Source organism: Chionomys nivalis, chromosome 6 (genome assembly GCF_950005125.1).
Source record: "Chionomys nivalis chromosome 6, mChiNiv1.1, whole genome shotgun sequence".
NCBI lineage: Eukaryota > Metazoa > Chordata > Mammalia > Rodentia > Cricetidae > Chionomys > Chionomys nivalis.
The window spans coordinates 73723981-73740137 of NC_080091.1; the positions used below are offsets into that span (position 1 = coordinate 73723981).

Genomic DNA, 16157 nt, shown 5'->3' on the forward strand with positions numbered 1-16157 from the left:
CTGATTAAAATTAAGCACTAACCTTCTGTTAGCAAATGCAATGGGGGAGAGGAGAGGGGAAAGTGTAGGTATGGTAGGGAAGACAGTCCTCATGGGTTTGTTTTCTGTTTTTGTAGGTGGCTTCACTTGTTATATCACCAGGGTAGTTACATACAAAGTATTCAAAGATGGGTATCAATTTAACTTCTGCTTTTTTTCAAGTGAAAGTGTAAGTGAGAACTCCGCAGGTAACAGGCCCTCTATAGCTGTCTTATTTTCTTTTTCTTAGAATAACCACACAAAGCAACAGCTACAAAGCTTGTTTTTTGTTTTTATTTTTAACAAAAAGGATGTAAGGAGGGTGAGAGAAACGGAAGAGGGGATGTGAAGTGTGGTGTGTCTCTGGACACCACCCTGTGCCTGCCCCCCAACCCGAAAGTTATTAATAATTTAAAGGACACCATTTACAGTACCAGAACACCATTAAAATAATTGTTTTTTTTTTTATCTGGGTCAAAAAATACAGTGATTATGAGTGCTGTGACCAGTCATGGAATCTTACAGGAAACAGAACTATGGCCAGGCAGTCCAACGGCGTGCACAGTGCATCACTGCATTTCTGTCCGGGTCCTCGCCCCCAGGAAAAGGCAGAGCTAAGCAATTCATTTCTACATTCCAAACTCTGGAGTCAGAGCCCAGTTTGAAAATAAAAGTCACAGTGGATAAGAGATGCATATAAAAAATACACGGTGTTCCTTTCAAATCAGGAGTCGTGGGACTTACATTCATTGCCTTTACAAAATGCTATTTTTTAAAAAAAGGGCAGAGGATCCAGTTTGTGTTATGCTACAGACTTAGACAGTGGAGAAGTATATTGCATGTTTTGGGAGCCAGTCTTCAGGCTTTTCTGGCTTTCCCCCATAGCTCCAGGGTTCCTGGAGCCTGAAACAAGTCCCGCGTGAACACACAAGTCATTTGCATCTCTTCTCTTGAAGTTTGCAGCCTCCAGAGCCTGCAGAAAACACAGTCCACCATCAGTGACCACAACTTCTTTCTCCTTTAGCTTTGTACTCGTACTCTGGCGTAACAGCACGTGGCACGGATGTACAAGAAAAAGACAGGTTTTAGTCTATGCAGTGTCTATAATAATTATGGAGTAAAATAAGTTAACTTGTCTAATGAGGAGTGCTGACGGGCAGCGTACATCTGTATTTTACAGTTTTAAGTCTCTGCAGGCATCTACTTTGGTTAGTTATCAACAATATCCACAGAAGCACTGATCAGAGAGCTGAGCAGCAGAGTCCAATAATATTAACAGATATATTATTTCTTTTTCTTTTGAGACACTGGAAAAGCCCAGTTTTAAAATATTATTAAAGTGTTCTAACATTTACACACTATGAAGAGTTAGATCTAATAAAATAAAATTTCTTCAAAAATAATCTCGCAGTGCTCTTTTAGGCATGCTCTGAGAAGCTGTCACCGGACATCTGACACACTCGCACACCCCAACTCACACACACATAATTCCTTATACAGACCGAAAAAAAAAAGCCACAAACACACACCCCAAACCCTTCTCCCGTACACCGGGAGAAAATAACAAAACCCCAGACCCAATGGTTTTTGCAAGTGAAGTCTGTTGTCTGTCAGACTGGATGCTCATGGTTCTGGACGACAGCTAGGAATCCCAGCGGCGCTGCGGTGGCGGGTCTTCAGCTGCGATGAATTGGCCCCGACTCCAGCCTCATTCCCCGCCCTGCAGTGTCTTGGATTATTGCAAACATCCTCGGGATTTTTTCGTTTCTCCAGAGTAATGTACTTGTATGCATCACTTTTAGCCCTTTTTTCTTTTTTCATATAGGTTAATTTAAAAAAAAAACAAAAAAACAAAAACCTTCTTCCTACAGTTACTGTGGAGGTACCGGCAGCGGTTAAGCGGTTAGAAACTTTTCTTCAGGCTTTTGTTTCTGACGGTTTGACGTTAGTAGACTATGGATTGAAGGTGCTGCCAAAAGAGTTACCAGTGAACCCCACGGTTCACACAAGGTGCTTGGTTAACAATCTTGATCGTTTTCAGCTCACCCCCGCTCTCGAGTACGGGAAGTTGCTCAGAATCCAGTGCTCGCTGTGTTTCCAACCGACTTGGCCTGTGCTAGAAGCGGGTGTGCCGGCACCATGCGCAGAGACTCTCTGATCTCCAGGTTCAGCTCCATCAGTTTGTAGTTAGCTTCTGACATGTCCAGGTCCGAGCCGATGACGGCGAAGCTGCCCGTCTGGCCTAGCGTCTGGTGGTGGAAGTAGATGTGTAGCAATGTCTGCACGGGATCGTCCTCACAGCTGCCGAAGATGTCGTTGGGCCACAGGGTTCTGGAGATACACAAGGATAGAGTGCTGAGGTTGTGTCATGATTCTGCAAGCTACATTTTCGGTTAAAACCTGTGAACAAAGCTGGGCGGTGGTGGCGCACGTCTTTAATTCCAGCACTCGGGAGGCAGAGGCAGGCGGATCTCTGTGAGTTCGAGACCAGCCTGGTCTACAAGAGCTAGTTCCAGGACAGGCTCCAAAACCACAGAGAAACCCTGTCTCAAAAAACCAAAAAAAAAAAAAAAAAAACAAAAAACAAAAAACAAACCCTGTGAACAATTGCCTGTGGAGTTCCTGGTCTCTGTTACCTGTGAGCACGCTTTGGCGTTGTGTGGTCTGCCCACTCACCTAAAAGCTTTGACTTGTGCAACAGCGGACACAAATTCCTTGTTCCTCAAAGTTTCAATCAGAGAATGAATGGCGGTTTCTATTGTGGTCTGTGCGGCTTTGGAAATATCGATCTCTTCATTTTCCGAAGCAGCCTCGGCTTCCTTAAGGATACCTTCCAGCTGGGCAAGCTCCTCTGACATGTTGATGACCTGAAACAAGGATTCTTTAAGGATCGATTCCTATGGTCAGTAGTATATGGTCATGGATATAAGCTCATGGTAGGAACATTCTAGTTTTCAGCAGAAAAAAATGAGCCACCAAAGAAAAAGAAAACCAGGCAAAGTATCTTCTCATGTAACCTAGGCTACTCTGAACTTGAAAGCTTCCCGCTTCAACTTCTTAAGTACTGGGTGTTACAGTACGTGTCCCTAGACCAGGTTTAGATAATCTAGAGCTATTGGGTTGCAATAAATGTTTATACTATATTTTGGAAGATTGTAATTGCTTTTGGACAGTGAAGGGAAGCGTATTTTAGGTTATTTACCCAGGATACTTTATATAAATATGTGTCTATGCGCACATTATATACATCTATATCTATCTATCTATACACACACATATATATAATTGTATATATAATTTTTAAAAATTGACCCTTTTCCCAATGACACTTTTGGTATCAGTAATGTAAGGAGGGGAAAAAAGATTACAGTCAGTCATTGTGACCCTATATATTAACCTCTGCATTAATGTCTCGGGCATTCACACAACTCCAGAAACAAATGAGGGATGTTAGGGACTGTTATGGATGTCACGGTGCAAGCTTTATATTTGATTATAGATTTGTATCTGCTACCAAACCTGGGATATCAGCTCTCTTGTTTACTACAGTGTTAACACGAGCTAACTGACCCACTGAAGCAAACGTTCAGTGTGAGTGGCTTTTGACCTTAGGCGCTGTGACAGGAAACATATACATAAGCACATGTTACACACATGCATGCGCGCTCACACGTATGTATTTACGGCTCCCAGAGGCGCTTTGATGCCCAGCGGAACTCACCTCTGCTTCGTTTTTGATGGTATTCACTTGGCCGATGAGCTTGCAGTAGGCCTGGAACAAGAGCAGCAGCTGGAAGTGCAGCTTGTACAACCGCCTGCAAAGCTCCAGCTCCTGGAAGTAAGGAGCAGGGGCGGAGGTTAGCCTAGGGCTTCTTTTCATGGCTCTAACTAGACAGCATACTTCCAGGGAAACATCACAAACGTGTTAAAATCGTCCTGGCTTTTGTGCTTCTGCGGTAAGCAAGTTAATACGGTGTGAAGCTGACGGGAGGCAAGGAAGAGGTGCTTTGGGGCTGGCATTCAGGGACCAAGGCTTGCCGCTGGTTACACGACCCCTTTTTTAGTAGGAAGCACATGTTCACACGGGACAGACACTGTCAGGAGGCAATGTGTAGGCTGCTTTGGAGGGGAGGGCTCAACGCAGATGTAAAGCGTTTGAAGTTGAGGATGGGAAGAATTTGCAGATGCACATGTGGGCTTTGAGCTCACTGAGGCTCTCGATGAGTCTGTCAGCCGGCACGGAGCGAAACTGGGTATCCTCTTACCAAAATGAAGGGGCTTTTAGAGAAATGGACTCCTCTTTACGAAAACCACCGGGTGATCTCATTCAGATGAGACTGTGAAGCTGACAGGGCAGCTTAGAATGTAAAGGGGGCGATGTCAAGTTACAGGCGTAGAAAGAACGCAACTGCTGGCTGCAGGTGCATAGTTATGATAAAGTCTCACTGTTTCATTTCGCAGGACCAACATGTCATGGGGCAGGGCTATGTAAAACTGAAGCCCACACTACTTTTCGGAGTGGTCAATGAGAAAGCACTGCTAGGTCACAAGAGGACACATGCGGGTGAAAACCAGTTTGTCTCACAAGGATAAGGAATCTATAAATCAAGACAGGCCACTTACTGCTAGAATTCCCATTTGCTAAGCAAGGTGATCGGGCCACAAAAAATACAAAGAGAAAAAGATCAAGAATTAGTGTAAGAAACCATTGTAACTACGGTTACAGACGCCCCACGCAAACTGAAGAACACATAATCATATCCCGAAGAACATTTTATGAGGCCATTTCCAAACTACTACTTTTCAGACATTTATAGTATTTCCCTTTGGCAGTTTAGTTTTGTATAAAAGCCACAAAACATAGAACAAAGTGATCTTGGGAGCCCTAGCTGTTGCAAATGTCCTTTGAGCTGGATTCTTTTTGTCCCTCTCCCAACAAACCCAACTGTAATTTCCATGAGTGCAGTGAGAAGCTTCTTCAATGAATTATGATTATTATTTTGATCTAAGGATTGGCTGAATTGGTTCCTAATCTTACATAGGAAGAAAATACTTACCCTACCCAGCAGCAGGCTCTCTGCTGTGGTTTATTCTAGACTTTCCTGCCTGTTAGTCTCTACCTAGACCTCAGGCTGTCTACTCATCCTGAGTACTGAGAGCGGTGTGTTTTGCAGTACACATCTAATGTCACGCATGTCAGAAGTCTGACCTAACTAGGCTTGAGTCAAGTGGAGATGATGCATGGGAGACCCATGGTGAAAAGAGTGGCCGCATTAAAACAAGGCTGTTGGTGCGTACACAGAGCTTCTAGAACTGCTTTTCTGAAGTCTTCTCTGAAGGGCTTTTATTTTTTTTTTAAACCACATTTATTCCCGTCAGTTTAGAAAGGATTTACTAAGCAAAGGTGAACTTTAGCTCCACACAGCTGACCATAAATTATGCAAACAGTGGCCCCAGTAACATTAGCAGAGCACAATCCAAATGTCAAACAGCAGGAGGTTTTACTTCTGAGGTTTTATTTCATTTCGTTTATTTCAGGTGGGAATTCAAGTTTTAAATCTCCTTCCTTCTTCCTGTTAGCATGCTGAGTGGAACCGATCCCACACATCCACGCCAGTGGTGTCGGTTTGGCCATGCCTGGATAAAGCTCACGGTCACTATGGTTGCAGGCAATGGCACAAACTCTACAGCTGTGAACCGCCAGAACTGGCCGCGATGAGCGGAGGCAGGTCTTGAGGAGGGACACATCTACACATTTTAAGCACACTGATATTGGCATGATAGATTTTTGTCTTTATTAAGTGAATAAAATATTTACTGGCAGCTTGCATAGACTGGTACACAGGCACAGGAGGCATGAGACGTGTAAGAAGGGAGGTACAAATCAGTCTTAAGTGTAGCCCCCATTTTTCACTCGAACATCTCCAGCTGCTAACCGAGTCTCAGAGATTATGGAATTGTTTTACAGGTGGAAGGTCTATAAGAACCACTCAGCATCTCCCCCAAGCTTACACGATGCTCGAAGGTATCATTAAAACCCCCCACTGAAAAAAAAAAAAAAAAACAAAACCCCCCACTGGCTTCAATTCTAGAGTGAACTTCCATCTTGTCTCATGTCTTTATTCATGACTTTAATTTTCCTTTAAAATAGCACAGAGTTTAGAATTACCTGTCTAGGTTTGAGTCTTGGTTTCTATTACTTATTAAATAAATTGGCCCCTCTGAGCCTCCCTTCCCTCATCTTCAAAAGTGGGAATAATGAAGGAGCTGTTTCACCGAGCTGCAAGGAGAGGATTATGAAATTATGGGCTGGCATTGTGCTGGAAAAGCTTAGTAGTTAAATTATGATTTCCTCCAGATTTCATTCTGATACTTTTGTGGAGATACACTATTATAAATGCCATTGGAGTTGAAAATGTGGGAATTCAAATGTCAGGTGTGGAAATGGCCGAGCTGCTGAAGGCTTTCTCCTAGTATGGAGTTTCTCCCACTGGAATAGCACATGGGTCTTAACATCCCATCCCCAGTGGGGGAGATGTATTATGGACACAATGTGCTGCTACTGCTTGAAACAACCAGAGGAAAACAATCACAATTTCAGTTAGAGTAATAGGGATATAGAGCACATTGCTCTAGGCTTGGTTTCTCTCGCCAGACAGGAAGTATATCCACAGAATACTAATGGACAACCATTGTTTTTTCTCTAAGAGGCAGATGCAACTAAATGTCACCCTGGACTGTCTAGATACCCATCAGGCTTATCTGCTCAGTGTTATTAAGCCTCAGTCACAAGCTGGTTGCTCATTTTTATTAAAGTGAAGTTTTCATTACTAAGCCAATATTTCATTGAGCCTAACTTTCAGACAGATTGTTCTGATAAACCAAAATGAAAAAGGCTTACGAACATTTTCTAGGAACCTCGAGTAAGGACAATCAATCGCGTGCACACACGTCGTTTTGTAATGCCCAATGTGAACATCACCCAGCAGAAAGGAGACTTACTTGCGCATTGGTGTTTATCCTATATATGTCGTCCTTGGCACCGAACGTCCTCTTACAATTCTCTAACCACTATGGAAATAAGTAAGGGTAAATACATTTCAATACATCACAGAATGGACGATGTAACTAGCGCTATAACAGGTCTGTCTATGCAAAACCAGAAGCTGACTTGAAAGGCTAGCACTGGCTGTTGACAGAACTAATCTCCACCCCAGGCCAAACATCTATGTGCAACAAACAAGGGATCGATACAACAAGATGCACACCCTGGCTTTATTAACAAAGATGCGATCAGAGTTCTGGGAACCATGGTGTCCCTAGCATAGGAGCCTTCGCCTTGTAGATTTTATTGGAAATCTTCATTGTTTCTCTCTGACCTTTGTGTCTAAATGTGAGATGCGAAAAATGAAAGATCCACCTTCCCTTTGGTCAATTTAATAAAGGCAACTTACAGAAAAAAAAACACGCTAGAGCTGCCTGCTCATCTGAAATGTTCTCTGGAGATGCATGCCAACTTTAATTAGTGAAACAGAAACCAAGATCCATCTGAATCCTGTTTTTATTTGTTTTCTTTCTCTTCGGACGGTCACAAACGACAAGCATGCTATCTCTGAGGCATTTTGGATACAAAAGCCAAATGTGGGTTTTCTTTACCCAGGGGCTATTCTTCCAGTCCACACTAATTTAAAGTAAAATAGCATTGTGGACGTGTAGAAAGGCGGAGCCAGAGTCCCCAGAGTGAGAGCTAAGGCCTTCAGATGATACTTCTGAGTTGCGACACTTGACGCTGTCGGTTCTTCTGGCTGACTGGGTTTGCGGTTTTGTTTTTGGGGTGTGTGTGAAATTATTAAGTAATCAAATCAGCCACTCAGACTGCTTCCTCTGAGCAAAACTACCAGCCCATTAAGTAGCTCCCTGGAAAACATCTTAGATATTTAAAATCCTCAGCTGTAGCTTCCTGTTCTACAGGCAAAGAATTAAAATTAGAAATGGCAATTGTTTCAAAAACCAATCTCTTTGACCTTCTGTCCCTCCCATCGCAAATCACCCAGACAACACTGGCCCTGGGGTTATTCTCTTGACAGCATCTTGGAATAAAAACATGTTAAACCTTTCTGGTAGGATATGGCTGGTGACAGTCATTGTCAGAAGCTATCCGCAGACTTCTTGACTGCAGCCAAATCCAGCTGACACCTACACCATGGAACTTAGACATTCACCTCTATTCATGCAACCTGTTAAGATACACTGAATTATAACTACTTGCCCAGCTTGTCCAAGTAAACTAGTAAAGTGGAAAAGGTTATTTTGGGCAATTATTTACTGCCTATTCTAGAAAGTTTAAATATTGCATACCCCATCTAGCATTTTAGGGAACACTAATGTCATTATTTCTGATCCCTGTGGTGGTCTACTGGTCTTCCACCGGCCTGCCCAGATGCCACAGAGAACCCCCGACTCCCACCTGGGCGCGCTCACCGTATTTTCTTTGCCCAAATGAAGGTGAAAGTGTAGCTGTGCGGGAGGCTCTAAGTGGGGCAGAGCAGATTATGTACAGCAAGCAACTGTTCAAGGACAGTGACTGACGCTGAACGATCAGCCAGGACTTCAGAGAAGTACGGGGCTGAGTCCTGCACCTGCCCCTTGCTGCAGAGGGTGGACAGACGGTGGTAGCTACAGATTCATGCCACGGTTTCTGGGGGTCACGACATGCAGTTATCAGTGAGAGTGGGGTGGGTACCAAGGGCTGAGACACGGAAGACTGTGCAGCTTCCTCTTGGGGCCCTTGCTCTGCTAATCAAGTATAGGAGAAGGTGCTATAAGAAAAATCAGTTTCTAGTCTCACGATGCCAGGGAGGTAAATGTTCATTTCCTTCTGGGACTTCGAGGTTCTGGCTACCACCTGAGGGCATCTATCATGTCTGATCCCTAGAGGACAGAAGAACACTGAACATGTACCACAAATACTAGTTGGGGCTGGGGGTAAATCTCAGTGGAGGAGCCCTTATCCTGGCTTTTAGTCCTCAAAAGACTTGGTTTACAGAAAAGGAGCAGTGGGCCAGACGCGAGTGGAAAGCTAGAGGCCCCTGACCCTATGGTCAAGAAGATTGTGCAGTCGCAAGCCATCTGTATGTCTATACCCATTTTAGAATTGCCGTTATTATGATGTTTGATTTTCAAATACAAAATTTCTGTCTTCTGACATATAAAAATGAAACATGGCTTGGTCCTCTGGATGGCCTTTCCTTTGTCTCCCGGTAATGTCTGAGGTTTCTGGGTGAAGGGCCAGCAGATGATTAGCTAGATGTCTCTGCTGTATGTGAAGCTGCCTCATGAAAAGCAGTTACCTGTTGCTGTAAAATCAACCATCCTCACATGTAATGGCTGAAAATAACAATGAAAAGAAAAAAACTATTTTTGTGCACGTAACCAAGATCAGATAAATGTATGTGCTGTTTCTTGTTTAACTAGGATCAGCCATGAGTCTCTAGTTATCTGATGGTTTGACCAGGTTCTCGAAGTTCCAAGCAGGCCTTACTCCTATGTGACTTGTGGGCTCTTATCTGGGTGCCTCTCTTTTCCTCCATGTGGCCAGTCATCCTGTAGTGGGGATCAGAGTCTAAGTCTCCTGCAATTTCCCAAAGATTCCCATACGCTGATGAGTTTGGTGGCAGAAGCAGACACTGTGGAAGGCGTCTCTAGCTTGTCCTGGGAGTTTCAGTGTCTCGTGAATTCTGGTGGTTAGAGTCAGTTACAAGGCCATTCCAGTTATGCTGGAAAGGAGTGTAGACCACAGAGGCCGAGTTTACTGGGCCACTGCGGTAACAACCACAGTGTCTAGGACAGGCAGTGACTTTTGAAGACCCACAAGGCACAACCACAGTGTAGTAGACTGAGAGCTCGCATTTAATTAAAGCGGAAGCTTCCTGGTCACTGAAAGATGCTTCAGCAGTGAAAAACGAGAGCCTCAGAAAGAGAAGTAACTTCAATATATATATATATATATATATATATATATATATATATATATATATATATCTCCAATAAAAGCACGCATGGAGGGACAGTGAGAAGGCTCAATGGTTATAGGCACTTGCCACCAAGCCTGATGACCTGAGCATGGTGGAAGGTCCCACAAGATGTCCTGTGACGACTACATGCACGCCATTTGCATGCCCCTCCTTGTCCACAAACTATAATGCTTATATTTAAAATAAAGACTTCTTACAAACACCTGAGAAGAACAGCTCATTTATAGATGTCCACAAGCTACTCTTATGAAGATATCTATGCTTAAATAATCAGCGCTGACGGAAATGTAAGCTAGATAAGAATCTACTACTACATACCTACCAGAATAGCAGAAATTATAAGAATCAGTATCTTGATGCCCAAGAGATGAAGCGATGGGAAATTCACGTCTACCTGACAGCAGGGGATTAGTAAGATCGCCTGGTAGGCCCACTCACACCTACGACCTAGCCATTCCTCGGCAGACACATGGATATCTGCATGCAGACAGCAGGATTTGTAGGGTGCCCTGATCGCACCTGGCAACTCCCTGGGCTGAAAGGGAAAACATTTCTACCTCCCCCACCCCCGGCTGTTTTTCTGCATTTGTCAATTGAAAACACGCTGGACCAACTTGGGGAACCGGGCCAGTGTTTAAATGGCTAACTAGAATGTGGAACTTCCTAGCAGGCGACATCTGTAATCTACTCCAAGCTTGTCCACCCTAACACCATGGTGATGCTCTGTCATTTGGAACACCACTTCTCACCCCTCCTGCTGCCCTGCGCCCAGCTGCCGTCTCCCACTGTGATCTTAGGCTCCTTTCTAAAAGCCAAAGACAGCAGGTCTCTGGACGGAGAAGAGAGGCCAGCGAGAGAGCTGCGTGTCCGTCTGGGGTACACTGCACCCAGGTCAATGATTTTGGTGTGTGGAGGAGACCGACCTGCTCGGCTGCTTCTCTCTTGGTGTTGTAGGTATCCAGATGTTCCTGCAGCTCCAAGACACTGAACTTGAGTGTTTCCAGCAAACCACACGCCATCAACTGTGAAAGCAGACAAACGGATCTGTCTCAGAAGGTCACGGAATAGCTAGCTTCCAGCTGGTTACTGGACACGCTCCGCTGCTGGACCAGTGTACACCTCAAAGGCACTGTCCTTGAAGCTTTTAAACATGCAGCTGTCTAACCTTGACTACTTCTAGCATGGAGGGAAGACCGAAGGGCTCCGGATATTCTGCGACAAGAGGTCTCACCATCTACCATTTTCTGTTCAGGGACAGGAAAGAAGACACACCTCTAGAGTCTAACACTTCAGCTTCCTCCCTCTGGATTTTACATGTATCGGGAGCGGGCAGATCAGCCAAGCCTCAGACAGCATTTCAGACATTGGCCATTGGAATGGTGTTGGTTTTTTATTTTTTTTGAAACAAAGTCTTACTATGTAGATCTGGCTGGCCTGGAGCTTGCTATGTATACTATACTGGCCTTGAACTCAGAACTCTGCTTGTCTCTGCCTTCTAATATTCCACCATGCCTGAATAGAATGCCATTTTGCTACATATTTATATCAGAATTAAGATATAAACCCTCGTGTTTCAAGATTGAAAATTTTGTAAAAAAAATTTTACAAAAGGCCAATCAATGAATGACACCTCTCCAGGCAGAGAGGTGGATGGCTCGGAATTCTTTATATACTCCGGGCTGTCCTCCAACTCTCCACCCTTTCAGCTCAGCCTCCCAAGTGCTGGGGTTTCCAGGTGTGTGCCACCATGCCTGGCTTACCGTTTCGGCATCCACGAAGACGGTGGGGCATTCGGAACACGCCATCATTACTTCCAGGGAGCTTTTAAACTTGGTACCGATGCGCTGTAGACTCTCGCCAAGGAAGCCAACTGCTTCCTTAGTTAGCTCTCCAAACCTCCTCTGAATTGTCTACAAGGCAAGGCATGAGAAAAGCTTAGTGTTTTATAAAACAAAAAAAGGCCTTTCCCCGCTTTCATGTAAAGAAGTATAATTCACAACTGAAATTACTGGAATGACATATAGGATTCTACTAGCAGATCTACTAAGTTTCTCTATTTCTTTAGGAGATATGCCAACAGACAGCTAATGTGGTGGGTGCAGTGGCACACACCGTGTTCCTAGCTACTTGGGAGGGTCAGGTGGGAAAGTTGTTTGAGTGCGGGAGCCCTGGCCTGCAGTGAGCTAGGACCAGCAGCATGCATACAGTGGTCTCCAGGAGCAGGGGGTCATCGGGTTGCCTGGGGAGCGGCCACCAGCTGGGTGTAGGAATAGCTAACGCGCATCCACACACGTGTACAATGCTGCTGGATGACCGCGGGGAATCTGCCGCCATCACTGGGAAGGATGGAATACAAACAGAAAACCCAGGGCAGCACAGTAATTGAAGAAGGTTGAGTCGAAGCTCCCACTCTTGAGCACTGGAGGCATGGAGGAAGCTGGAGGCTGGAGTGCACGGGGAACGTCAGAGGGAAGTGCTTGGCTGGGTTCCCCAAGGCAAGAGAGTTGCTGTAGGTGGCGAGAAGGATGGCGGATAGCTAACAGGACTGGGATCTCTGTGCCGTGGGCTCTCTCCTTCCCCACACAATGCTCAAAATGGTATCCACATGCCATGGTGCTGTATGAGAGTATTTACTGAGAAGCACTAGGCTAGCGCTTGGCACAGGGTGGACAGCCAATATGTGTCAGTCCTTATTGTTACCATTACCTAAGGTGGACAGCAACTCCAGTTACTTGGTTCCCACAGTGATGAAAGTGTCATTTAGCACCTCATTATATACATTTCAAACCTCCCCGTACCAAGCTGGGAGGGCAGGTACCATGGGGTGCCTTCGTTTCTCTGGTACCCACGATGGTACCCAGCACGCTGCAGAAAATCAGTCGGTGTTGTGTCGGAGGTTTGCAGCAATTTCACTGCAGGTTTTCACATCTGCGCTAGCAACTGAGAAACACACCAGGAGTACATGCAATGAATGCCGCAAATAAGAGAATGCTACCTTCATAGAAACCAGTGTTTGCTAAAGGAAATCAGCAGGAATACTAATGCCTGAGAGGTCAAGCAGAGAAGCCTCACTTGACCAGATCACTGGAATGTGCATCCAGACACCTTCACCTCCACTGACCTGAAACAGCCTTGAGAACACGTGGAAAGTAAACACCGCACATGACCCATCCGTGTCCGACAGCATCTGGTTGACATGGCACCGCCAGGCTTCTTCCTCGTCCTCGTAAGCCACTGGCTGAAACGCCGCTATTATGGCAGACAGAAAGGGTGTTGGGAGAGGCGACGTCTGCACTTCTGGAAAGCCGTCTTGCTCATCTTCCTCTTGACTGTAAACACAAAACCCACGGTAGTCAGCACGCTGCCTGAAAAGTACTGACTCACAGCACCGTGTCCCATTCAACAGAAACTGTTCTTAGTGACACACACACACACACACACACACACACACACACACACATTTAGAGAATGCAGACTGAACTTCCGAGGCTGGCACAAACAAATGCAAGGCCTTCCTGTTTTAGAACTCTTTAATTTCAAGCAATTATCTTAGCCCAAGTCTACAGTATGTTACTACTGGATTAACACTAGTTCCGTCCACAAAGGATATGGATTAAGGCAGGGTGCGGGGGTGTACACTTTTATTCCCAGCACTTGGGAAGCAGAGGGGAGTGATGCTCTGTGAGTTCCAGGCCTGCCTGCTCTACACAGGAAATTCCAGGGCAGCTAGGACTATGGAGAGACCCTGTCTTGAAACACACAATCAGTATGGACTAGAGCGCGTTCACATTGTGATCTACTTTGGATTCCTTTGTAAACTTTTGTTTTATGCATTTAGTTTCAACTATGTCTGTCTGTCTACTTATTCTGTGTGTGTGTTTGTGTGCATGCAAGTACAGGTGTATTCACATGAGTGGGGAGGTCAATCCATGGGGAGAGGTTCCTTCTGTACTATGTGGATCCTGGGAAATTGAACTCAGACAGCAGGCTTTGGGACAAGTGCCTTTATCAACTAAGCTGTCTTACTAGTCCTGAACCCCCCCCTCCCATTTTTTGACGGGCCCTTTGTTGGTGGTCACACTGAGAAAGTTTTGGTTGTATTCTTCTGCATCAAGGACTGGGCTTCACAAAGAGTTGTCAGGCAAATGAAGAAACAAAAAGTTTAGTAGATCAGATAATGTGACTGAGGGGCTAATAGGAAAGGTGAGGATTTGAACCCTGGACCACAGGCCCAAAGCCCACACCACCAGCCACAGCATACACTCAGCTCAGTCATTTCAGAAGCACCTGTGTGTGCCTCGCAATAAAGCAGACAAGGGTGTGGACAGAAGGGGTAGCTGTTTCACCTCAGGAATTTATCATTCCTACATGAAGACAGTCACAAAACCTCAGCCATGGAAAAGGACATGCTTCTGTCAGTCTCAGTATGACTTAACTCATAGAGAAATGTTACCCGTCGTCTTGATAGGTTACCGAATGGTTCCTATTACAAGATGGCAACTTTACACTTACGACTCAAGGAACATCAAGGAAGAGAAGGCAGAAAGATTTTAAGTGCCAGAGCCCAGGATGCCTATTGCTAGATAGTATCTTCTAGGCTTGATAGGGAAATTGCTCCTATGAGATCTAAACAGGAAGGCTGCCTAAAACCCACATAACACCACCAGTAGCCATGATGGTGTGATAGGGAAATTTCACAAGGCCCCGCCCCTAGATGAACTACAGGCAGTCAATAGCTGAACACACGGAGAGGAGCCGTCTCTTCAGACACGAGCACCTACAGGATATCTGATCCCAAATGCTCAGCCCTAAACATATATACATAACAGCAGCACTCACAGTGGTGTGTGTGTGTGAGAGAGAGGGAGAGAGAGAGGGAGGAAGGGAGCAAACAGTTGAAGGAGGAAGAGGGTGGGTACAGATCTGTACGCATAGGCGGTATTCATGTATGAAATTCTTGGAGACCCGAGTAAGGCTTGAGCATATCAAAATACTCCCTTGAAACATTTTATAAGCTTTTACCTTATAAAGAATCACTAAAGTGATTGATTGAACAAAATGTGCTGCACCCTAGACCTGTGTGCTGGGTAGACATGCAACATTCTGTTCGGGCTGTAGAAACTTCAGTTGTAGAAATGGACCAAAGTCAACCGCTTTGCTTTAGCCTTGTAGGATGCCAAAAGCCTGACTATTTCCCCTACAGCATTCTGTCAGCCTAAACTTGTGTGGGACTGCGCAGGCCTTATAGTCAGGTGGTACAATCAGAAAGGTATGCTCAAGAGGGTGAACATTTGCATATATACGTTCAGATACAGGCAAACATTCTATATGTATTGAGAGTTAAAAAATAGGACTCTTTACCACATTAAGCATCAAGCTTTTGCTTTACCACATTAAGCATCAAGCTTTTGCTTTTCTGTAAAACTAAAATACCTGATTATTAAATATTAGTTTCAAATATTAGCCATCGTCAAGAGTGCTGACTTTGGCGATGGAGAAATATACTCACAGAACACGTGAAGTTAGATACTTTGCCAGGATCTCATGGCGAACCACAAATAGTCATAAATAACAGACATTAGACAATATCTTAATTTAGATCGTAGAACTGATTGGTGTGCAAACTTTTGAAGAGCCACTGGGATATCCTTTAAGAACTTTGTAATAATTAATCCACAAGCAAAGAAAAGTCTTGATTGGGAATTCTTCCCATTCTGATGATATGTTCAATGTGCAGCACAGAGACATCTGAGGGGAGCAGCGTGTCATCCTTTGGTACCATCAAGTGGCAGCTCGGGCTTCCTACAGTAATCTAACTTAATATCTGACCCCTGACAGATGAGACGTTTTGGAATTATTTTAGGTTTATTTTAGTAACACAGAAATTCATTCTATTTATTTTAACACTTGGCTGTTTGGTGTTCTGCCCAAATAGGCATGTGGTGTGCTTTTAACATGGTGTGTCAGGGATAAAATACTTTTACTTTGTATGGATACTAACAGGAAGGAAGGAAGGAAGGAAGGAAGGAAGGAAGGAAGGAAGGAAGGAAGGAAGGACGGACGGACAAATCATAGCATGTCTTTAAAAATGAAGAGTATGATTAT

The 16157-nt window shown here is 44.6% G+C and overlaps 1 protein-coding gene across 4 annotated transcripts in view; it reads right to left on the bottom strand.

The window, feature by feature from the left end:
- Positions 1-304: 304 nt before the first annotated feature.
- Positions 305-16157, bottom strand: part of Fryl (FRY like transcription coactivator) — a 226111-nt gene continuing 210258 nt past the window's right edge. For 3 of the 4 annotated variants that reach the window (XM_057771108.1, XM_057771106.1, XM_057771107.1), the window contains 8 exons: positions 13174-13381; positions 11813-11962; positions 10976-11074; positions 7021-7089; positions 4642-4659; positions 3740-3850; positions 2695-2885; positions 305-2349 (listed from right to left, as the gene is read on the bottom strand). In XM_057771108.1, the coding sequence (XP_057627091.1) occupies positions 2091-2349; positions 2695-2885; positions 3740-3850; positions 4642-4659; positions 7021-7089; positions 10976-11074; positions 11813-11962; positions 13174-13381 (1105 nt within the window). In that variant the 3' untranslated portion in view covers positions 305-2090. The remainder of the gene's footprint in view (positions 2350-2694; positions 2886-3739; positions 3851-4641; positions 4660-7020; positions 7090-10975; positions 11075-11812; positions 11963-13173; positions 13382-16157) is intronic. The other variant, XM_057771109.1, reaches the window with a different exon arrangement.